Below are 25934 nucleotides of genomic sequence, written 5' to 3' on the forward strand. Positions count from 1 at the left end.
TATAAATGCGTTTAAAAGCCAAACAGGATTTTATATTTGGTCCTGGAGGCAATAGGGAGCTATTGGAGTTTATTGAATAGGGAGGTGAGATGGGCAATCCTACACTTTAGGAAGATCGATCTGACATTTGGGTGGAAGATGAACTGGAGCGGAGGGAGATGAGTCCAAGAAGCTAACCAGAAGGATGTTGCACTATTGTCACATATCAATTTTGATAGTCAAGTGTAAAGAAAATAGCTAAAACGTTTGTATTGTGAGTTTGGGGAAAACATCTTCTCCCCAGAAGAAATAACCTTAGAGTTCAAAGAAACAGAATTATAAAGTTGTGTAAATAGAAACCTTTGTGTGGTTTGTCCTTTGCTTTTGAAGAGGACCATGACATCAGGAAAATGATAACATGACTTGCAATTGACTTTGACTTGAGTGAGGGAGGACTATGCAAAGTCACCAGCCAACTTTCTCTTCCAGAGCCATCTGGGTCCAGTGTCCAGATATCGATCAGAACAACTGAAGATGGCCCAGGATGCAGTGGGAGACCTTGGCCCTTTTAAGCTTAGGTCTTTTCAAGTTCTCACTTTAGTGAGGCAACACCTATTCAGTGAATAAGCCTATTTAAGAAGTTAGTCTAGGGATGGCCCCTTTAATTAAAAAAAAAGAAACCAAACTGGGAGAAGACCCTCCAGTTGCTGGTCAAAAGAGAAACACTTACTATTGACATTCACTCCAACCCCAGAGGGCCCAAAAAATAACCATTAAGTTGTGCTTGTCCAGTCCAGGAGATCCAGAGTGACTTGGGCTTAAGGCTTGGAAATAGAGACCCTTAGGCCATCAAGGACAGGTTGAGTCTTAATGATTTCTCTCTGGGAAAAGGGTCTTCACTATTTTAGAGATCACTTGCCTCACCAGAATATACTAATGAGATTAATTTAACTAGAATGCCCTGATATCCTTCATAGAAAACATCCTCACTGGAACAAACCTGAGACCTTAAGGTTAACACAGTCTTTCCAAAATCATCTGACATCACATCGCTATTACTCAGCCTCACAAAGAAGGAAGTAGATGGGTTCCCTTTCCTTCTGCTAATGTCACCCTAAGGCTGTACAAAACCCCAATGTGTGTGTGGGGAGGGGGGGCATCTATCTCCTTTTGTTCTGTGCTTGGCTATCCATCTGGCAACTGCCCGTTAGTTAAACTTTTAATCTCCTAGCTTTGCCTCCTGATCTATTGGCTTCAGTCGAATGGACTAAGGTGGGGAGGAATCACTTTCTGGGAGGATCTTAGGATCATTGGGTTGAGGAATTCCCCAACACAAGCACACAAAGCAACACCAAGTTTAAACTTTGTAGACCATAGTAGCTGCTAAAGAGGCTTACTATAGTAATAACAAGTCCATCAAATTGAGGGGGATAGAAGACACATTGCAGAAGGATTGGTTAATTCAATAGATTTAATGAGCCCTTACTATGTACAAGGTGCTGTGATGGGTGCTCTGGATAGAAACAGGTTTAAGATATATTCACTGCCTCGAGGACAATCTAGTGGGGGAGAGAGAGAAGACATATATAAGCAACTACAACATAAGGTTATATGTGACACAAAAGTGATACAAACAAACCTCTCTAAGTTCAGATGCTGGATTAATCAATCCTGGAGGAAGCAATATGGGAAGGCTTCACATAAGAGACTGTATTTGAGCTTTGTAACGACGGCTAAGTAGGGTTTTGATACAAAGTGATTGACAGTAGGAAGGATATCAGGACATTTCAAACTAGGGAATAGTATGAGTGAAAGGCATGAAGGCAGGAAATTCAAGGTATATTGAGGGGATATTTAAGTAGAATAGTTTGGAGAGTTCCCCAAAGGGAGGATACACCAGAGTTAATATTGGAAAACAGATAAGATCATGAAAAAACTTGAATGTCAATATAAAGGTGCAGTTCTTAACTTTTTGTGTGTCATGGACCCTTTTGGCAGTCTGGTAAAGTTAAAGGACCCTTCTCAGAATACTGTTTTTAAACATGTAACATAAAATACGTAGGATTACAAAGGAAATCAATTACACTGAGATGTAGTTATTAAGGTACTTTTAAAAACAAGTTCATAGACTCCAGGTTAGAAACCCCTGATTTGGACTTCATTCAATGGGAAGAGAGAACATAAAGATTGATATTTAGCTTAGAAAGGATGGTAATATTCATTAGCAGAAGTAACAGGTTCCTAGCTGTACCTTTAATATATAATGTCCCCATGGAGAGTGAGGCAGGAGAGGTAGAGAACTTTATCACCTATGCCTAGTACACAGACAGATATCTTACTTATACTGGAATGATCCTCTGGAATACAAGGATTCCAAGAAAGCTAGTACTTCCTAAGTTCAGCTTATATTTGCCCCAAAGCCTTATCTAAATTAGGTCTAAGCGTATGATATAAATTACATCTCTCTGCTTATAGACTATCCTGTTTATGAAGAAATTGCACTTGCCTAAGGATATATTAATACCCTCTCTTGCTTGTGGGACTTCCATAAAAGATCTCTTTGCTCACGCTGAAGCAACGATGTGTCTCTGGTCCCTCTAAAGGGCTCAAAACCTCTTCCTTCTGAATCTCTACCCACTCCCATCATAAATCACATCACACAAGAGTTTCTTGGTTTATATTTGGAGACAGGATATTAATGATGGGGGCTGGGGGAGAAGCACAGAGGGAAGGGAATACCAGATCAGAAGTTAATCCACATAAACCAACACTGGCTATTTTTGGCCATAGCTAGGAGCATGTGATGAGAACTTTGTCTCTAACCTATCAGGAAGTAGATTGTGGCCAATGATGAGGGTGGGGAAGGAGGTCACTATGTTACAGCCATAGATACCAGAGTCCCAAAGGAGGGGCAGGGGAACAAGCACATAGGAATCATTTCCCCCTCAACTATGGCTCTTATATTTCTGGAGTGACACAAAGCAGCAAAATGGGAAATTAACTCTTCCTCTGCCACAAAAGCCTCCAAAGCCAAATTCAAAAAGTGATCACTGAACTGATGCATCCTAGGCTAGAGTCTATTTGAAGAGTAGAACATCTCCACAGTAATGTAATACAGGTAAGGAGTATTGGAGGCCAGGGTTACACATGTGATTCATTTGTTCCACTAATATTTCTGTCTATTTGTTGGTCCCTAGACAAGGATCTCACAGCAGACTATCAAAGGTTAAGTTAATGTTTATAGATGGCTAAAAACCTCTGTGGTTTTTAGCATCCTTGATTCAGTCTTCCACCACACCACCATCTTCACAGATGCAGAAGAGGGCCACACAGTGGTAAGGGGCATTTTGTGTTTTGTTCATTTCATGAATTGCCATCATAGCCAAAGAATTAACATAACTAAATGATCAGCCTTTTAGGTGATGAGCTTTCTCACACCCGGCTGGGCTTCCACTCAGAAAACAGACATACTGTACTGAACTTATACTTGAACCTTTCCTGCACAGTGTACCCTGCTACAGCATTTGTTTCACTGGCATTACCTTCAAGAACCCAAGGTCATCTTCTTAACACAATGAGTCATCAGAGGAATATTTTGTGGAGAAAGAAAGAACTATTAGATTTTCAAGGAAGAAGGTTAAAATAATAAAACTAGTATTTTTTATTCATTCAACAAATATTCATTTTTGCCTCTCTTATATGCAAAGCCCTATGGTAATAATGGGGCAGCTAGGTGGTGTAGTGGATAGAGCACTGGGCCTAGAGTAAAGAAGACCTGAGTTCAAATCTGGCCTCATACACTTATTAGATATTTGACCCTGGGCAAGTCACTTAATCTTGTTTGCCTCAGTTTTCTCATCTGTAAAATGAGCTGGAGAAGGAAATGTCAAACCACTCCAGTGTCTTTGCCAAAAAAACCCCAAATGGGGTCACAAAGAGTGGAACACAACTGAACAATAACAATATGGAAATAATAATTATAAAACAATTAATAATGTTCAATAATAATTGACATAATTCTTTAAAGTTTGCAAAGAATTCTAAATTTGATCCTTGTGAAAACCTTGTGAGGTAGGTGCTATTATTATCATCCCCATTTTAATCCCTGAGAGAGGTTAATTCACTTGCCCAGGTTCATACTGCTAGTAAGTATCTGAGGCAGCATTTGAACTCAGGTCTTCCTGATTCTATCCAGCCATGTTATCTAGTGTGCCATCTAGAAGTTTTAGGGATGAATAGGACAGGATCTCTGCCCCTCAGGAATTTTACATATAGCAAGCTTATAAACACTGTAAGCCTTGAGACACAAATAATGAGAGAATGTGATAAAATTCATATAAAAAGCATAATTCAGATGCTCAGAGCAGAGAAAGGCCACTTTTGGCTAGATGAAGAATCTGAAATAGCTTCATGAAGTACATAGCATTTAAGCTGAGCCATTTATGATGGATAGAGAGTTTACTAGTTGTGTTTGTATAGGAATGCTCTCTTTTTCCTTTCCTACTGTGGATGTTAGGGATATTTGGGATACCCCCAAATGTTAGAGTTAATATAGACAGAAGAGAGTGATCCCCACTGACTGCCATTTTAAAAGGAAAAATACTATGCACCTGAAGAGATAGCCCTCATTTAGTACTTTATTCATTAGGCAATGAGGAAGGATCTCCACTAACATCCTACTCTGATGCCTCATATTGGCACAAAAGTGATTCTGGTTTCTCGAAGGCGATGACTACAGGGGGCAGCCTCTGGCAGAGCTTAGCCAAGCTGAAAAGGCTTCAAGTACTGGCTCAATGATGGTCTATTTAGGACCAGCTAAATTGAGAAAGGCTCATGATCAGATCTGCTAAAGGGTGATGAATTTTTCTAAAACATCTCTCAAAGACCATCTGTGAAAGTGAAGAGGAGTTGGGATGTACATCCATGAACAAAGCACCCATGCTGATGAAATCATAGAAGTATATCCACTGAATGGTTTTGAGGAGAGTAACATTAAAAGGGCCATGCTTTAGGAGGGTTAATCTAGCAGGTTGTATATAAGATGTGGGTGGGACAGGGGAGGAGGTGAAGGAGAGACAGGGAGAGAAGGAAAGAGAAAGAGCAGAGAAAGGAAGGGGAGAGAGAGAGAAAGGGAAGACAGAGAAGGGGTGTGGAAAGAGAGAAAAAGAGGAAGGAAAGAGAGGAAGAGAGAGAAAGAATAATTCATGTGTGAAATTATATGCTAAACACAAACCAGTGGCAATAAAAAGGAAGATAGGTGTGAGAAATTATGCCCTCAAAACAGTGAGCAGTGCTTAGCCACCTAAAGCTGAAGCTGAGGGATATGGAGAAGTAAAAGGTGACCGATTTAAGAGCCTCTTTATTGGGAGAATGGCATTACTATTAATAGAGACTAGGAAGGTCGGGAGGAGGAACTGATCTGAGAAATAAAGGGGAGAAAACTAAGAATTTTGTTTTAGACATATTTCAATTGATAATAAGATTTGAGATGCAGAAAGTAAGAGCAGCAAACATACGTGCCACTTGAAGGAATTTAGAAATAAAAGTTCCGTGAGGACAGAGGTTGTCTTTTTTTTGTAAGGAAGAATAGGGAATAGTGGAGTTACATCTAGGATGGTTAGATAAGTTCTTAAATGAGATCATGTATAGTCAAAATTACCCTTAAATCACCCACAAAGTAGGACAGTACCCTTAAATAAGTGTAGCTAGAAAGAGCCTAGGCCTATTTAAAGGAAGGTAGTTTGTATCAGAGAGCAGATGGAGCTGAGATAGTTACTATGGAAACATTTGGATGAAAATTTTATTTTTCCCTCTACCCAGTAAAAATATTGATTGGGGGTTTAGAGGAAACAATCAGGATTCCTGTTCAAATATAAGATAACAAAAACACATAAAGCCAGGTGTCACAGACCACACCTGTAATGCCTGTTGCTAGGGAGGCTAAGGAAGGAGGAGGAGTGTTCAGTCTTTTTCAGTTGTGTCAGACTCTTTGTGACCTTATTTAGGGTTTTCTTGGCAAAGATATTGGACTGATTTGCCATTTTTTTCCCAGCTCATTTTATAGATAAGGAAACTGAGGCAAACAGGGTTAAGTGACTTGCCCAGGGCTACTTAGATACCAGTAAGTATATGAGACCAGATTTGAACTCAGGAAGAGGAGTCTTCCTAACTCTAGGTTTGCACTCTATCCACTGCACCACCTAGTATATAGTATTTAAGATTTGCAAACTGTTTTACTTACGCACATGTTATCTCATTTTAGTTCTTGTAACAACCCTGTGGGGTAGGGGCTATTATTATCCCCATTTTGCGGATGAGGAAATTAAGGCTGATGAGGTGGGTCAAATGACTTGCCCAGGATCTCACAACTTGGAAGTACATGAGGGCCAGATTCAAACTCAGTTCTTGCTGACTCCAGCACTCCATCCACTGCTCCACCTAGCTGTATCATTTGAGTCTGGGAGTCCTAGGATGCAACAGGGTTATAAGTCCAGCATCGTTATGGTAAGCCCCCAGTAGTGGAGTGGAATGCCAAGAAGCTGCCTCAGCAGGGGTAAACTGTCCCAGGTTGGAACAATCAAGCAGACCAAAGTGCCCAGGGGGATCAGAATTGGGACTGGACCATAAGCTAGCTGCCACATCCAGCTCCCAAGTTGAGAAGAGGAGACTCAGGTTCAAAACAAAAACAAAAAACAGGTAAATACTCAGCTGTTGGGAAAACAGATGATTTGGTGGGGAGGGGGGGATAACTCTTGAAAGGGCTTCTCGTACATTAAGTATGATTCTGTTAGAGGGTGTTCATGCCACCTTCTCCTTCCTCAGGATACAAGAGAGGACATGAGGAAGTTAAAGGGCACATAGGCACCTATTGGGAATGGCAGGAAGACTAAGGCTGTTCCTGTCTTAGGCTCTACCCAGTCTAAGCCCATGTACAGACTATCTGTGGGTTTGGAGGAAGAGGAGATCATGCTCAGCAACAGAAAAACAGAATAACCTTCAGGCACATGCTGCTTTTCATGGGTAGGTGGGATCCACACTTTCTAAAGGGTTATTTCTCTCTCTCTTTGGTTGTTGTTATTGCCTAGCCAGATCCATTTAAGTTGTCAGTATCATGTGACTCAATTGTCTTCAAAGATCAGCTCTGAACCTGGGGTCTGGAGACCTGGGCTAGCGCCTGGCCTCCTCTTGCTATCTGTATGTGATTACCAGCCAATCATTTTGCAACTAAGCTTCAGTTTCCTTCTTTTTAAAATGAGATAACATTTACCTACCTTACAGGGTGGTTGTGATGAAAGTGCTTTGTTAATTGTTAAGTGTTATAGAAATGAGCGTAATTCTTTCTTTGTGATATTTGTAAAGTGCTTCCCAAACCTTAAACCATTAGTTATTCTTGATAAGTACTATTATTTGTTGCTATGAATACTAATTAAAATCTATTAGTCAATTATTAATATTATAATATATTATACAATAAACAAATAATTGTTTTCATAGCAACTGTTAAGATTAGTTAATAATTATATTAGCCATAATGTAATTACTAGCTATTATTAACTCATAATTGTTGGTTTTCTATTTAATAATGGTATGTCATTATTAAGACATATATGTGTGTGGGTATGTATATATATATATATATATATATACACATATATATATAGCATATATGCAATATGTGCTATACAATATGGTAGGTATTATCCCTTCCCCCTCCCACTCCAGGGCTTTACATTACTTGGGCAGTCATTTGTTGAAGGCATGACAGAGGAGTAGAATAAATTTCTAATGGGCAGGATTCATGTTTTATACATAATTACAGTCTTCTCACCTTGACTAACCTGTAGTAGGTGCTCCATAAAAGTGAACTGGAGTTGTGGCACATGTGCCCATGGGCTTCTAGCTTATCTCTTATTCTCATGAATATGCAGTGAATCTTCCAGTTTAGACACTCAGATCTAGACCTGGAAAAGGGCTACCAACTCTAACCTCCTTGTTTTACATCTAAGAGAACTGAGGCCCAGGAGAATCAAGACGAGGTTATACAGGTAGTAAATGTTAGAGGTGGGATACTGGATACTGGAGTGCTTTGCCATTTCCTTCTCCATCTTATTTTATAGATGAGGAAACTGAGGCAAACAGGGTTAAGTGACTTGCCCAAGGTCACACAGTTAATAAGTGTCTGAGGGCAAATTTGAACTCAGGTCTTCCTGACTCTCTATCCACTGAGCCATCTAGCAGCAGCAGCATCACCACCACCATCACCACCACCACGCCTCCTCATGGCTGAAATATAAACAGAGGCCCAAGTATTCCAAAGACTTTCTACTTTGATGTCCTCTCTTCCATGGCTCTGGCCTCTCATTCCAGGTCCAAGTTCAGGCAGGAACAATGCTGGGTAAGCCCAGTAAGTCCAGGGTAGTTATCACAATTCCTAAAACAGTGTTTCTGGACACTAGGCATTCAATAAACGAAAGCTGAATTTGTTGTGGCACAATTTTTTTTTTTAAATGGGGGTGCCCAGAATAAAGTATAGAATTAGGCCAATCAAAATCTCCAGGGCCAGATGGTTTTACATGTGAATTCTATCAAACATTTAAAGAACAATTAATTCCTATACTTTGTAGACTATTTGGGAAAATAGGTGAAGAAGGCATCCTACCAAATTCTTTTTATGACACAGATATGGTACTAATACCCAAACCATGTACAGTGAAAACAGAGAAAGAAAATTATAGACCAATTTCCCTAATGAATATTGATGCAAAAATTTTAAACAAAACATTAGCAAAAAAGACTGCAGCAACTCATCACGAGAATAATACACTATGACCAGGTAGGATTTATTCCAGGAATGCAAGGCTAGTCAATATTAGGAAAACTATTAGCATAATTGACCATACCAACAACAAAACTAGCAGAAACCATATGATCATCTCAATAGATGCAGAAAAAGCCTTTGACAAAATACAACACCCATTCCTATTAAAAACACTAGAAAGCATAGGAATAAATGGAGCCTTCCTTAAAATTATAAATAGTATCTACCTAAAACCATCAACAAGCATTATTTGTTATGGGGATAAGCTAGGTGCATTCCCAATAAGATCAGGGATGAAACAAGGATGTTCATTATCACCCCTACTATTCAACTTGGTACTAGAAATGTTAGCTGTAGCAATAAGAGAAAAAAAAGAAATTGAAGGAATTAGAATAGGCAAAGAAGAAGCTAAATTATCACTTTTTGCAGGTAATATGATGATTTACTTAGAGAATCCTAGAGAATCAAGTAAAAAACTACTTGAAATAATAAACAACTTTAGCAAAGTTGCAGAATATAAAATAAACCCACATAAATCCTCAGCATTCCTATACATTACTAACAAAGCCCAACAGCAAGAGGCAGAAAGAGAAATTCCATTCAAAGTTACTGTAGACACTATAAAATATTTGGGAGTCTATCTGCCAATACAAACCCAGGGCCTATATGAACATAATTATGATACACTTTTCACACGAATAAAGTCAGATCTAAATAAATGGAAAAATATCAGTTGCTCATGGTTAGGCCGAGCTAATATAATAAAAATGACAATTTTACCTAAATTAATCTATCTATTCAGTGCCATACCAATTGAACTACCAAAATATTATTTTACAGAGCTGGATAAAATAATAACAAAATTCATCTGGAAGAACAAGGGGTCTAGAATATCTAGGGTATTAATGAAAAGAAATGCTAGAGAAGGTGGCCTAGCCATACCAGATATTAAACTGTACTATAGAGCAGCAGTCATCAAAACTACCTGGTACTGGCTAAGAAACAGAGTTGTGTATCAGTGGAATAGGATAGGTACACAAGATGGAGAAGTCAACGACTATAGCAATCTACTCTTTGAAAAACCCAAAGAGGCCAGCTTCTGGGCTAAGAATTCACTATCTCACAAAAACTGCTGGGAAAATTGGAAAATGGTAGGGCAGAAACTGGGCATAGACCAATATCTTACACCATATACCAAAATAAAGTCAAAATGGGTTCATGATTTAGGAATAAAGGCTGATACTATAAGCAATTTGGGAGAGCAAAGAATAGTTCACCTATCAGATTTATGGGAAAGGAAAGAATTCATGACACAAGAAGAGATAGAGAGCATTACAAAATGCAAAATGGATAATTTTGATTATGTTAAATTGAAATGTTTTTGTACAAAAAAACCAATGCAACATAGATTAGGAGGGAAGCAGAAAATTGGGAGAAAATCTTTACAACTAGTGTCACTGATAAAGGCGTCATTTCTAAAATATACGGGGAACTGAGCCAAATATATAGGAATACAAGTCATTCCCCAATTGAGAAATGGTCAAAGGATATGAACAGGCAGTTTTCAGAGGAAGAAATTAAAGATATCTATAGGCATATGAAAAAATGCTCGAAATCACTAGTGATTAGAGAAATGCAAATCAAAACAACTCTTAGATACCACATCTCTCCTGTCAGATTGACTAAAATAACAAAGCAGGAAAATGATAAATGCTGGAGAGGATGTGGGAAAATTGGAACATTGTTACATTGCTGGTGGAGTTGTGAACTGATCCAGCCATTTTGGAGAGCAATTTGGAATTATGCCCAAAGGGCTATAAAAATGTTCATACCCTTTGACCCAGCAATACCACTTCTAGGGTTGTATCCCAAAGAGATCACACAAGTGGGAAAAGGACCCATATGTACAAAAATATTTATAGTGGCGCTTTTTGTGGTAGCTAAGAATTGGAAATCAAAGGGATACCCATCAATTGGGGAATGGCTGAACAAGCTGTGGTATATGAAGGTAATGGAATACTATTGTGCTATAAGAAATGGGGATGATACGGACTTCATAACAACCTGGAAAAACCTACAGGACATAATGCTGAGTGAGACGAGCAGAGCCAGGAGAACATAGATTCTGTGAGGACTAACCCTGACAGACTTTGCTCTTCTCAGCAACACAAGGTGCAAAGACAACTCCAAAGGACTCACAATGGAGAATGCTATCTATATCCAGAGAAAGAACTATGAAGTATGAATGCAGATTGAGGCATACTTCACGCTCACCTTTTTTTTTTCTCTCTTTTGTTTTTGGGTTGTTTTTTTTGGGGGGGGCAGGGGGCTCTGTTTCTTCTTTCTCAAGATTCATTCCATTGGTCATAATTCTTCTCCACAACTTGACTAGTGTGTAAATTAATTCAATGCAAAGTTATACGTGGAAGTTATATGGGATTCCATGCCATCTTGGGGAGGGAGAGGAGGAGGGAGGGAAGAAAATCTGGAACTCAAAATTATGTAGAACCCACTGTTGTAAACTAAAAATAAAAAAAAAATTTAAAAAATGGGGGTGCCTAGAATACAGTATAGAATTAGGCCAATCTTCCTCACCTCAGGAGAGAGGTCTCAGTGATGTAGGGCATATTTTCATATGAATTTATATATCTGTATAATTACCATATTATGAGTTCACTGAGGGCTGGAGCTGTTCTTCATTTTTGTATACCTTTTGGCACACGGTAGTTACTTTTTACTTGTCAAATGAATCCATTGCCATGGCTACAAATTCTAGTTCACAAATGAAGGATTAGTGAAGAGAAACAACTAGTGTGTTCCCACCCGTGGCACCAGAAATAATAGGGTTTTGTTTGGAATTTCAGCAGCCCCAAGCTGACTGTCCCTTCCTTCAGCTACTATGACCTTCTTTTTAAGATTGCCTTCCATTTACACTGTACGAGTCCTATATGTTATTTGCATATTTGCACTCCCGTTACAACGTGAACTCTTTGAGGGCAGGGAAAAAGTTGTTCAGTGTTTTTCTTTTGGTTTTTTGTCTTTACACCCCAAGCACTGAGCAGAGTGCTTAGCGAACAGTAGGCGCTTAATAAAGGTTGACTAGGAATCCAAGCGCAAATCCTGAGAGCGCGAAGTCTACAAAGAAAATAAACAGGCGGTCCCTACGAAGCGGCCCTTCCAGCTTCGGGAACCTTCGGTGAGGCTTCGGTGCCTGGCCGGGCCGGAGTCAGGGCAAGGCTGTGCCTGTACGTACAACGATGGGGGGCAGGAGAGAGCGTCGCACCCAGAGGGCAATGGCCCGGAAGCAGTTGTGGCCTGTCTCCATGCGCCGGTTCCTGGGCTCAGGAGAGCGAGCGGAGGCGCGAGGGACCCGCCGGGGAGCTGGAGAGGGACCGCGAGGCGTCCCCAACCTGGGAGAGGAACTGCCGCTTGGACCAGCGCCATCATGCTGCTGCTGCCCGGAGCGCCGGACGGCCAGGGCACCGCCGTCACCCGAGCTCTGTCGGCGGGTAAGTGGCCGGACCCGCTTGCTGCCCCCGCCCTCCCCCGCCTGTGCCTCCCCAGCCGGTGGTCCCCAGCCCCTGCCCTCAGCCCGGCCCCAACCTCCCCGCCGGCCTCTGGCCCCGCCCTTTGACCCGGCGGCTCCTGGAGGCAAGAGGGGCCAAAGGACGCCGCCGGCGAACACCGGATCATGGGGACCTGGGACCGGGCGGGAGTCCGCGGAGCGTCCCCGCGCAGGGTCTCGGAGCAGGGAGCTGAATCATGAACGGGGCGCGGGCGATGTCCCCGGGCCCCTCCGGCGCCCCATCCTGTCCGTCCTGGTGGGCAAAAGAAGACCCTAGGTCCGCGGGGAGAAGCCGGTCTTCCCCCCACGTGCCGCCAGCTGCCCTTACAAAGCCATCCCGGTGCCTGGCGCACCATGCCCTCTCCCCCTGGGGGCCCGCTGCGGTGCCCCTCTCGCCCCCGGGTCCTCGAAAGCCTGTGGCTGTCAGCCTGGCCCCCGCGGCTTGTCCCGAGATCGCATTGGCGCGCCCTTAGCGGAGGTCATTTCTGTATAAAGTTCCTTGTTCAGAAGTTGTCCTGCTGCTATAGAAACTTCAGTGTGCAAGCTTCCTGAAACGGCCCCTCAGACCCGACCAGCTTGCACAGGGACGTGCTCTTGGGAACAGCTCTAAGTGTGTTATCCCGGTTGTGTTTAGGAAGTCCTGGTATGTAGTTGACCGATCTTGCCTCCCACTGAAGACCTTCGCTAAGACCCCTTTCTTCACTGGAGGCTGGCGAGCCTGGGTGGCAGAGGTCTGCCCGTAAAGGACTAAATTTGTTAGGTCCCACCTCGCCAGAAAGGTTTGCGTATTCTCGAAGGAAGGGAGGTTCGTTGCCAGAGGCTTGGCCACCAGATGAGTTTTTTTGGATCACAGCCTCTGGTGAGGGTGTTCAGCGAACGGCTTGGACATGTTGCACCGCATAGCAGGAAATAAAATCTGATAAAACGGAGATTTTTGAAATATTAAAGTGCTCATCTTAAAGGAAAAGGAAATGTCAGGAATAATAGTTCATGCCCCGGCTGTGTAGTGCTCTAGAATGTGTTTGAGCTTGATTCCAGGACAGTGCAGTGAGAGTCTTGGACTCTTTAACCAAGGAAAATGTGAACAGGTATTCAGTTCCCTTAAGCATTTGTGGGGGTCGTTTGTGATATCTTTTAGTTATTTGTTATCAAGCAGTGGCAATTTGCTTTCTTACATGTGCTAACCCTTTATTTAGCCCAATTTACATTTTCCCCTCGGTAAAATTTTCTTTATTGTAGTTTTTCCTGAGTTAGAGCAACTTACCCACATAACTCAAGAATTCCTGGTAAATATCCATTATATAATTCAGGAAGGACCTTGGAAAACACACTAAAACATGCTGATAATGCATTCATTTTAGAAATGTGTAACCCGTGTTTTGAACACAGGCTTCGGTACACATTGTTAATAACTGTTTAACATCTTTCCAGATGACCATTGAGGAAGCCTTTTGTTGACCTCCATTAAATAAATTTCACAATGATCACTTTCCTTAGTCTTTGAAAAAATCATTGTTGCTATTATTGGTTTAAAAAAGAGTTTTCAGCATTTCTCCTCTCTTTCCTGACTACCCCCCAATTTCCCAGGAAAGTCAGTAAAAATTTACTTGGGATATGATGTTTAGTACGTGACTGTTGGTGCATGGCACGGAAGGACTTTGGAATATAGGGCTATTAATTGTGTTTTGCTGAGAATTAATTATGTATTACTAATCCTTCTGGTAGCTTGATTAGTACACTTATTTTGGTAAGTGATGATTTTAAAAATTGAAATTTATGATTACATCATTTACTTAACCATGTTATTTCCTGGGGACAAGATTTATTTTAAAATATATTTAAACTAAAGTACATTGAAGCTTCTCAATACTTTTCAATCATAGCTTCTGTAATCTGTCAAGTTGAACCCGTGGGAAGATGGTATGAAGCATTTATTAAGAGGCGAAACAGGAATATTTCAGCCTCCTTTCAGGAGCTGGAGGATAAGAAAGAATTATCAGAGGAGTCAGAAGATGAAGAATTGCAATTAGAGGAGTTTCCTATGCTGAAAACACTTGATCCTAAAGACTGGAAGGTATCGTATATACATACCATTTTAAGTTACATTGTCGTCATATTTTCCTTGAAATTGTTAAATAACGCTCTTTAAGGGTTTTCAGCTGTTCAAGTGTATTTTCCAGCTGTCATAACATTCTAAGATCTTCCTGCCTGCAAGTCCTTTTTATTTTTGTTCTTAGAATTACACTTATTAATTCATCTGGCTTTAAAATGCATCATGTAGTTTGAGTCATGAGAACTGTTTCTAATTGGTGCTCCTATTGTTGAATAAAAAAAGAAATGTGTCCATAATTCTAAGTAACAATATATTGTGTAGCCTTATGAAAAGCCCTTTTTGCGCAAAAGGCCATGAGCACTGCCTACCAATACTACCAATGTTTTTAAAAAATGAGAACTTTTTCTGCTCAGTGTAATACCAGGTTTCTAAATTTCCTAGGCAGGTGGGGAAAGAAAAGAGAGTGTACTAAGTGAAAAGGCAGAGAAGGAAGCATAGCCTACAGGAGAATATACTATTATCTCTACAATGAAGGAGGCGTTGTGATACAGAGGAAAAGAATCTTAGGTTTGAAGAAGACATGGTTTGAATCTTGGCTCTATGTGACTCCAAGGCAAGCCATTTAACTAGGCCTGTTTCCTTACCTATAAAATTAGGAGGTTGTACTGGATGGGCTTCTAGCTCTCATCCTTTGATGCTATGATCCTATAATAGAGGGGGAAACATGGTCACCACTCCTTTTCTTCCCCCCTCCCCCAATTGTTGCAGTTCTTCAGTTTTCTTTGAGTCTAGCCAGTCCATTAGAGTTCCACAGGGAGTATCCTAAGGAATTACCCTAGAAACCTCTATATCACTACAACAATTTCTGGATTCCATATGTTGGTAGCAGAGAGAAATTCAGGCTGTTACATGGAAAAAGCCTTATTTCCAAGGCACTCCATATTCATCCTAACTTTATCTGTTCCCTTGGATGTCTCTAGCCTCTACACCTAACCCAGCCCGCTGAGCAGGCTATTGGGTAGTGTTTTTCAATTTAGCTCTTATTTAGAGAACTTGTATGCTTTCATGAGGAGTTGGGGAACAGTTTCTCCTAGTAAAAGCATCTTTCTCATTACCATTCTTGGGGCCTAAGGAGTTAGTATAACAGCCAAACAAAATGGGCCACAGTTTAAGTTGAAAGCAACAGTGCTTTCCTTGTTATTCTAGAAGTTCATGGAATCTCAAAGATGGCAGCCTGTCAGTCATTAATTAATAAGCATTTGCTAAGCTCCTAAAATGTGCCAGGTACTGTGCTACCTGATGGACATTCAAAGATAAGAAGTGAAAGGATCCTACTCTCAAGCTTATATGCCATTAATACTATTTGGGAGATCCCAGGAGATGGTCTTTTGGGGGCCAAAAGGTCTCAGGCACTTTTCCCACTCAGTAGATTGTGTCTCCTGTTGTTGGTGTAAGCCTAGAGGCAGGAGCCATTCAGCTCTTCTTTCACACATCCCAGATTTTATCCTAGCCATGCCCCGAGGAAGGCTTACTTAGCCATGCTTTGGTATGCGTGACGCAAAAGATGAAAAGCGTATTTTTATTGAATTTAAATTTTTTATATTTGTCTTTCAGAATCAAGATCATTATGCAGTTCTTGGACTTGGACATATAAGATACAGGGCTACTCAGAAACAAATCAAAGCAGCCCGTAAGCATTTTATGTTGGTTACTATTTTGGAATTCTTCAAAGAATACAATTACTCTTTTTAAAGGGTGTGAAAAAGCTCTAGATTTAACTGCCTTTGTAGAATTACATCAGGGAAAAAACACCTTGTGGTTAGGGTATATTTGGACCAAGAAACCAGAAAACAGATTATCAATATGTATTTGTCTACTTCCTTATTCATTAAGGATAAAAAAAAATCGGACTGTGGGGTAAATTTTCCCTTTAGTGTAAAAAGCATTCTTACGATGGTCAGCTTTTAAAAATAAGCTAAGCTTCTGGTCGCTTTGGTAATGAGTCTTACTTGTATTTCTTGAGAGTCAGTGTGCTCTCTTAGGAGGCAGCTTGGTGGCTTAGTGGATAAAGTGCTGGGCATGGATTCAGGAAGATCTGAGTTCAAATCTGCCCTCAGACACTTACTATCTGTGTGACCCTGGGCAGAATTTGCCATTGCAAAGTACTCCAGTATCTTTGCCAGGAAAACCCCCTATGGGGTCATGAAGAGTCAGACAGCTGAAGGACTGAACAGCAATGACTGTGCTCTTAGCTTGTTATTGCTTTGCTCCAGACTTAGGTCACATTATTCTTGAAAATGCCCTATCTTTTTTTCAGTAATAAACAGTTATTTTTGTTAAAGCCTCATTGTGGTTTAAATGATACGGCTAGGAAAATTAGAAATTTTCACCAATCAATTCAAACTTAAGTTGCCTTAACCACGTTTAAACATATTACCCTCCTCCTATTTTAAACACCTGCCTCTTACTATTCCCTATATCTTGTGACTTCACCGTAATCTCGCTTCCATTCCACCAGTTACAACACTGGAGTAGGTGAAGAAAATGACTAGAAATTCATACTTCAGCTTGGGAAGATTTTATCGTATACTATATTGGATATTTTGTAATGTGGGTCAGAGGAGCTAAGATTTATGCTGATACATCTCCAGTTCAGTTTAGCAGATGTTTATGCTAGACACTAGGAATACAAAGACAGAAATGACAAACAGTGCCTGCCCTCAAAAAGCTTACGTTGTAGCAGGAGCTACAACATCAAACAAATGAGTAAATACAATTAAGGAGCTCATGGGGAAAGGCTTCCTTTATGAGATACTCCTTGGAGCTGAGCTTTGAAGGAAGCGAAAGAGTCTAAGAAGTAGAGGTGAAAAGGGAGTATATTCTGTGAATGGGGGATAGTTGGGCAAAACCATAGAGAAGCAAGGCTGAGTTCTGAGAAAAGCACGTGGGCCCGAGCGTGACGAGGAGCATTGTAAATTCAATAAATCTGGAAATGTAGGCTGGAACCAGATTGTGCCTCGCTTTAAGTGTACTGATGAGTTTCTCTTTTATCCTAGAGGAAATAGGGAGCTGCTGAAAATTCTCAAGCAAGGGAGAGACATAATTCTATTTGTCCTTTAGGAAGATTATTTTGGGAGCTGTGTGTAAGATGGATTTGAGAGGGGCTCTTGTGGAAGTTCAGATGAGAGGTGATGAGGTCCTAGATAGGGTGGTGGTCATGTGGGTTGAGAAGAGGAGGTGGACACAAGAGAGCTTATAAAAGATGAACCTATGAGAATTGTCAACAGATCTGGAAGTGAGGAGTCAAAGATAACTCTGATTGAAACCTAAGTGATTGGAAGGATGGTAGTAAATAGTAGAGAAGTTTAAATGAGGTTAGTCTTGGGAAGGAGAGCCACATCTTTGTTAGAGATTGGAACAGAAACGGGAGAGGATAGAGGTGAATAAGGAGAAATTTTGACTTGCAGAATAAGCAAGAAGAAGGAACTTAGAACAGAGAGCCTCTCACCAAAATTGGAGGCAAGTCCCTCTGCTGAGATGCGGTAGGAAAGTAGTGTAGGAGGCTGGATGAGAAGCTTTAGGATAGCTGTTGTGAGGAGTCAATGGTAGGCAGTCAGGGAAGAATAAAATGATTGGTGCCCAGTTTAGATAACAGATTTGTTCTGGACTCAGTCTGCACAGCTCTGTCGCTTCCTCCATGGGTGTTCAGCCTTACTGAGCAGGAGCAGAGAAGGTAGGCATAAGATTTGCCAAGGTGTGAGCTGCAGTAGGACAAGGGTCAGAGTTTCAAGGGTAGCAGACAGTGTGTAGTTGAAATGGCTGTACGGTCAACTGAGAAGGATGGAAAGTGAGGCCAGGACAGGGGTCCTCTCAGCTCTTGGGACTTAGACTTTCATTGTACCTTAGTCACACACAGGGATAGTCAGACCCATGTCCAGAAAATCTGAGCATACCAGTGAGAGCTAATCATCATCCTTTTCTTAGTCCTTTAACTCAGTATCTCAGCAGCATTTGACACTGTTGATATGCTTTCCTGTTTAATATTTTCTCTTGGCTTCTGTGAAACTGCATTCCCTCACCTCTCTTCCCGCCTCTGCTTCTTTTCTTGTTTCTATGCTGTAAGATTCTGTCCTCAACATTTTTCTTTCTCAGTATCCTCAGCCTTGGCCATCTGTCTCCCATGATTTCAGTTGCTGTGTCTCTAGCCCATCTTCTTTCTAGTTCCACACTTACATTTCTGATTGTTTGGACATCTGGATTTCCCGTTACCATCTCAAACTTGTCATGCCCTTGCAATCTGTTCCTTTTTCTGACTCCCCTAATGGTTCCACAATCTTTGTTTTTTCTTGTTCCACGTTTAGTCATCAAGTTCCATAAAATCTAATTCCAAAATTTCCACATAAATCATTCCCACGGCTGCCATACTAGTTCAGTACCTAATTATCTCTTGCTTAGAGTATTACATTAACCCCCTAACTAGTTTTTGTGTCTCTAGTGTTTCCTTTCTTTACATAGCAATGTCAGATCCATGTCTAAGGCACTGCTCTAATCATGCTAATTGTTTGCTCAGAAACCTTCAGTTTCTTCCAGTTGCCTTCTAAATAATGTCTGGATTCTTTAGCATGACATTCGAAGTCCTTCATAATTTGACCCAGGGTACCTTATATTATGACCTCCGTGTGTGTGTGTGTGTGTGTGTGTGTGTGTAAGTGTGTAACACACCTACAACTTCAGTCAAACTGTATTATTTGCCCTTCTTGACTTGGGCTCTTCCTCTTCCCATCCACTATATTTGTAGCTCATTTTTACTGTTCAAATTTTTATTCATCTTTAAAGACTACTTATGAAGATTTTTCTTTTTTTTTTTTTAATTTATTTATTTTTAGTTTTCAACATTCACTTCCATGAGATTTTGAGTTCCAGATTTTCTCCTCATTTCTTCCCTCTACCTACCCCAAGATGGCATGCATTTTGATTACTCCTTCCCCCCGTCTACCCTCCCTTCTATCACACCCTACCCTTCTCCTATCCCCTTCCCCTCTATTTTCTTGTAGGGCAAGATAGATTTCTATACCCCGTTGCCTGTATGTCTTATTTCCCAGTTGCATGTAAAAACAATTTTTAACATTCGTTTTTAAAACTTTGAGTTCCAAATTCTCTCCCTTCCTTCCTCCCCACCTTCCTCTCTCCCCACCCACCCCCATTGAGAAGGCAAGCAATTTTATATAGGTTATACATGTGCAGTCATGCAAAACACTTCCATAACACTCATGTTGTAAAAGGCTATATTTCCCTCCATCCTATCCTACCCCCCATTTATTCTTTTCTCTCCTTTGACCCTGTCCCTCAAAAGTGTTTACTTCTGATTATCCCCTCCTCTCATTTGCCTTTCCTTCTTTCATCCCTCTCCCCCCTCATTCCCTCCCCCCCACTTTCCTATAGGGTAAGACAGATTTTCATACCCAATTGAGTGTGTATGTTATTCTGTCCTTAAGCCAAATCTGATGAAAGTTTCACTCATTCCCTCTCACCTCCCCCTTCTTCCCCTCCACTGTAAAAACTTTTTCTTGCCTATTTTATGTGAGATAGTTTATCCCATTCTATCTCTCCCTTTCTCCTTCTCCCAGTACATTCCTCTCTCACTCCTTAATTTTATTTTTTAGATATCATCCTTTCATTTTCAACTCACCCTATGCCCTCTGTCTATGTATATGTGCGTGTGTGTGTATATATATATATATGTATATATATATATATATATATATATATTCCCTACAACTGCCCTAATACTGAGAAAGGTCTTATGAGTTACAAATATCATCTTTCTATATAGCAATGTAAACAGTTCAAATTTAATATATCCCTTATGATTTCTCTTACCTGTTTACCTTTTCATGCTTCTCTATTCTTGTATTTGAAAGTCAGATTTTCTATTCAGCTCTGGTCTTTTCATCAAGAATGCTTGAAAGTGCAGTCAGTAGAGCACCAGCCCTAGAGTCAGGAGGACCTGAGTTCAAATCTGGCCTCAGACACTTACACTTACTAGCTGTGTGATCTTGAACAAGTCACTTAACCCCAATTCCCCTGCCTTCCCCCCTGCAAAAAAAAATGCAGTAAAGGAAAATTTATTAAAAAAAAAGGAAAGCTTGAAAGTCCTCTATTTCATTGAATATCAATTTTTTCCACTGAAGGATTACGCTCAGTTTTGCTGGATAGGTGATCCTTGATTTTAATCCTAGCTCTTTTGACCTCTGGAATACCATATTCCAAGTCCTTCTATCCTTTAATGTAGAGCTGCTAGATGTTGTGTTATCTTTAAAGGTTTTTCTAAACCCCCCAAATGGAGGCAGTATTTCCTTCCTCTAAAATCCTATATCAATTTATTGATGCCCCTTTTATTGTATTTCTCAAATCCTTATAATTATTTCACATACTAGATTATAACCTCTTTGAGGACACAGGCTATTTCTTTGTGTCTTTATATTCTTATACAGCCCTTGGCACAGTATCTTTTGCTTAATTAGATGTTCAATAAATACTTGGATGGGTATAGATGAGTGGATGAGCTTATGCCATGGTAGGAAGTGAGAAATCAGAGCTAGACTATGTACTATTCAAGTAAAGAAAGGGTTGGAATCCCAGGGATAGGCTGAACAGGGACTGTGTGGTGGTCTCAGAAAAGAAAGTAAGGGGGCTAGCTTTCAAACTCCAGTGTCCTCAGCCCTTGTACTGAGAAACATTGTTCTAGACTAAGTAGTTGGTATAATTAACTGTAGGTACTGACTTCTATCACTTTTAAAGGTGTCAGTTGCAATCTCTTTGTGGAAAAATCTAATCCAAGATCAGTTTGGGTTTTAAAAGTTTGATTTATGAACATAAAATATTGTGACTCTGCTTATGTTATACTTTATAATGATAATCTCTGAAAAGTATGTGATGAGAAATTTGAAAACACTCTTTTCTAAACTACTTTCATTGCTGCCTGTCTGCAGTGTTATTTTGGGGATCAGGATGGAGATGGCAACATTGGAAGGATCTTTGTAAATGCCACTCTCACCAGTTTTAGTTCTGCCTGTTCATCTTGTCTTATTTCATGAATTCACAACATGAAATTTGTATGGTAATAGGTATTAACCAGTTTGTCTTATAGTTTATTAGAACAAAGATATCTAAACCAAACATTAATTTTTAATCTAACAGTAGTAGACTTAAACTCAAAATTTGAGGTACAGTAAGCGTCTAAGTAGTTGGAATCCTATGAAAGGAACATTTGTATGTAGAAAACAAAACATGAAACTGTTCCTCTATTAAAGCGCAATACTAGAAAATGAGAAGAGTGTTTTACTCATAGAACACTGTATTTTGAACCCTTTTCGTTTTTCAGCTGCTACATTTTGGGCCATTCTCATACTGCTAGGAAGTGGCAGTTGGATAAGGAAGATTTATGATTGTTGAGCTGACAGAATTCATAGGAATAGAGGGACAGTTTTACATTTTTATTCTAGTATATCCTCCTCTGTTCTGGAAATGACTTAGCTATCTAAACTTGTATCTTTGAGAATTAATTCTATGATAAGCAGTAGATGCATTAGATGAATTCAATGTATGAAATACAATATCTTCATGCTTATATAGTGGCTAATTTTTATTGGTGCTTTATGTAAAATAAAACTAGAAAGTATCATGAGAGGTCAGAGAATAGTTTTGACTATGCTGCTGTATTAGTCAAGGGCCAACATAGGGATGGTGCAGACCTGACAGGCTGTAGATTTATTGGTGCAAACCATACTTTTCCTGGGAAGACTTAACATTGAAGGGCAATATCCTGTCAAATGGATTGCAAAGTTAGCCTGCTTACATGCACTGGGATAGCTGAACTATGCATTTTGGAAGTTAATTGCCAATAATACTGGACATTATGTCTTCCTTAATAAAATATAAATAAGAATAATAATATCTTAATAAAATTTCCTTTCCTTTCTTTTAGATTCTTGGTTGTATGATTGATTCTCTTGTTAGAATAACCATAGAGGACCAGGAATAAGGCATCTTTGTTTCTTTTCAAAGTACAAACATAATATTAAAGTAACACTATGACTAATTACCTAGATGAGAGAAACAGTGTCTAGAGAATCAGCCTAATTGCCAGGAAGATCTGGCTATCAGCCCCACCTTTGACACTTTAGGGTTATCCAAACCTGGATATCATTTAACCACTCAGTTCTTTAGCAAGGTTCTCTGTCTACAAGTTGAAGAGGTGCCAACCTGCATGGGTTAGAGGGAGTTTCCTTATCCGAGAGTTAAAATGAAATCTCGAGTCTAGTCCCTTGTCTATATATGATGAAGAATTAAAAACAATAAATATTAATTGCAATATATGCAGAAATAATTTTCAACCTTTTTTGTTAAATAAAGCATATAAAATAAAAAGCATTACTTTAAAAACCTTGTTTATTTGCAAACTTGATTGTTCACTTTATATGTTTATAATGCAAAATTTATGTTAGCATTAAGGATTTTGGCAGTAGAACAGTTGCTGATCTGCTTTAGTCAAGGAAGCTTCCTCACTGGGAATTCCTTATACTAGTGAAATCTCAGATTTAGTTTAAAAAAAAAAAGCATTCTGGTAGATAGTTGAATTTTTCCTCATTCAGATTATTTTAAAATATTAATAGTAACTAACATTTATGTGGTTCTTTAATGTTTGCAAATCACTTTTCTTCAGAAAAGCCCTGTGAAGTAAGTAGTGTAAATATTGCCCCTTTCAGATAAGGGAAATGAGCATTTGAGAGGTTGGATGACCCACTTATGTTTGCACAACTAATAAGTGTTAGGGGATTCAAACCCAGGTTGTCTGGCCCCAGGTACAGTGTACTTTCCACTGTACAATGCTGGTTAGAGAAATGTGGAGTTTTTATTTATATTTATGGATTCAGAGTCTTTGGTAATTTGAATTGTCTAACTCCTAATGGTAAATCATCCAAGAAGATTTTAGTTTACAGTAACATTTAAATTGGGGGGGGGAAGAATCTGCTCCCTGGCCAACTATTTGTCATGACATTCAAAATTATCCTTAAGATTCCAGAAATGAATCATTTTAACTTGTTTTTATTTTCAAATACAAAACATTAAGTGACAGAACTTATCCAAACCTGACTCATTTGGTAGATAAAGCGATGGTTTTGAAACATCATCCAGACAAACGAAAAGCAGCAGGTGAACCAATAGCAGAAGGGGAAAATGACTACTTTACTTGCATAACTAAAGGTAAGAAAATACTTTCAGTGGTAGGAATTTCTGGTGTCTAAGAGATTAATGTAGATCTTTTTGTAGGCTAATATATCTTAAGCAGTATATTTATTTTACTATGTAGTAACATTAACAAACCAAATTCAATTTAATAAAATTATTTCTAATAATAGCAGAATTGATTTAGGGTTTTTTTTTCTATTTTATGATGACAATTATGACCCACCAGTTTTATGTTCCATTTCAAGTGATAGTCTGAATTAATGTATGACATTGTGTTTCCACCTGAACTCAGTCAAAAGGAAAAATAGTTTCCAAGGCTAGTTTTGCTAGTTAAATAAACTGGTTTAAACCAAATAAACTAGTTTAAACTAAAGTAAGAAAGTTGATTCTGTATTCTAATGCATTGCATAACCCACAATTGGATATAATCTTACGTGCAAGAAACTTTATATTAAACATAGGAGTATTTATACTTTTATTAAGGAAAATAAGAACATATTTTTTCCAGAATAGTAATCACCATTTCCAAATAATCCTTAATCTTAAAAAATGTGTGATTTAAAATGAAGTTAACACATTTTTAGGACCAAAATGAAAAAGTCTTAGATGCACATTGACTCCTGTCACCCCTGTATTCTTTATTCCTGTATTGTAAGGGTCCTTACTTGCTATCCCTGCCCAAGACTGATTTTTGAGTTATTTAAATAATTGCTTAATAAATGGATATTTAAACCATTGCTTAATCATCTTTGCAGCAGAAGGCAACAGTCCACTATCGTACTGTGAAAATAAAAACCTACTTTAACTTGAATACTACTAACACCAGTAGAGTAAGCATTTTCTCATAGAAACATGTGAAGTCAGGTCATATCTGGTGATGTTTTGTGACCTTGTAACTTTTTTTCCTCAGCTTATGAAATGTTGTCTGACCCCGTGAAAAGACGAGCATTTAACAGTATAGATCCTACTTTTGATAACTCAGTTCCTTCTAAAAATGAAGCAAAGGACAATTTCTTTGAAGTGTTTTCACCAGTGTTTGAAAGGAATTCCAGGTGAGCTACGGCATCACCTTTTGAACTTAGAGTCTTGTTGCATGCATATAAAGGTCTTCAGCATTTTCTCCTGAAAAATGATTTCATTTCCTCTTTTTGCACAAGGAAGAAGAAAAAGAATTTTTATCTCTTCTTCCCTTGTAAAAGGATCTAGCAGGCTTCTCCATGTTTCATTCTCTAAAACAATGGCCCTATTTCAACACATTCTAAAATCTATCTTATGTTTTCCTTACCTTCACAATATCTTACATAATATGATAATGACTCAGTCTGATGTAGATACGTTATTTGCTTGTAACTTCATTTCTTTCTCTTTTTTTCCCATTGCTGATTAGTACCCTTTCTCCCTTTTGCCCAGTATTAGTTGTGAAAAACAATTGTTCTCTCTGAGCAACTGATTACCATAAAGCTTCTCTGGATAAGGATGGGTTTATATTTGAGATTTTTTTTGTACCTTTACAATTTTTTAAACTTTCATTGAATCCACTTTTTTTAGCTAGCGTAAACCCTCATAGTGTTTTCCCTTGTTATGGTTCAACCTTTCTGCCCTCAGTTATTTTTTCATATGATTTTATGTGCAGTCTGTTTCCCCACCTATTATTCCTCACCTAAGGTACCTAGTATAACCATTTGTGTCCTTGTTCAGTGCTCAACAACCAGGTAATGAAAGTATATAGTGTGTTTTTTGTGTAACAGTTATTTTAGGTAGGTAACAATCATTTTACCACTCCAGGAACATACTACCAGTTCTTTAATAGATGCAGAGACCTAGTTCAGAGACCATCTAGTCCGGTTATTCTAATTGTAAGTCAAAATCTCTCAATTCAAAGGGTATGAGGGTAGGAAAATTTTTATTTTTCTAAATCTGGGCTCTCAGGTGGGTTTTCTAGACCCTCAATCTACCTGTCTAACCTCTAGATGATTTCCCTAATTTCTAAGCTTAGTTTCTATATCTACTAACTATTATTTTCACTGACATAGAGTATTCTAAAAGAAAAAGTTAAACTAGACATTAGACTTGCCATTCAAATGCCTTCATCATAAGATCATAGGTTTAAAGCCAAATGGACAAAATAGTTTGCCCCTTCGAAACCCACTCACTTTACAGAAGAAGAAATTGAAGCTGTACGGGATTGTAATTTGCTCAAGGTCACCCACAAGTAAACAATAGGACGGATCTGAAGCCAGGCCCTGGATCTCCAGATCCATTATTCT

At 39.3% G+C, this 25934-nt stretch overlaps 1 protein-coding gene across 1 annotated transcript in view; it reads left to right on the forward strand.

Annotated features, from left to right (window-relative positions):
- Positions 1 to 12075: 12075 nt before the first annotated feature.
- Positions 12076 to 25934, forward strand: part of DNAJC2 (DnaJ heat shock protein family (Hsp40) member C2) — a 32919-nt gene continuing 19060 nt past the window's right edge. Inside the window, exons 1-5 of the mRNA XM_036762028.1 lie at positions 12076 to 12306; positions 14246 to 14436; positions 16030 to 16105; positions 23584 to 23682; positions 24578 to 24719. Of these exons, the coding sequence (XP_036617923.1) occupies positions 12243 to 12306; positions 14246 to 14436; positions 16030 to 16105; positions 23584 to 23682; positions 24578 to 24719 (572 nt within the window). The 5' untranslated portion in view covers positions 12076 to 12242. The remainder of the gene's footprint in view (positions 12307 to 14245; positions 14437 to 16029; positions 16106 to 23583; positions 23683 to 24577; positions 24720 to 25934) is intronic.

This window comes from Trichosurus vulpecula, chromosome 5, assembly GCF_011100635.1.
Source record: "Trichosurus vulpecula isolate mTriVul1 chromosome 5, mTriVul1.pri, whole genome shotgun sequence".
Taxonomy (NCBI): Eukaryota; Metazoa; Chordata; class Mammalia; order Diprotodontia; family Phalangeridae; genus Trichosurus; species Trichosurus vulpecula.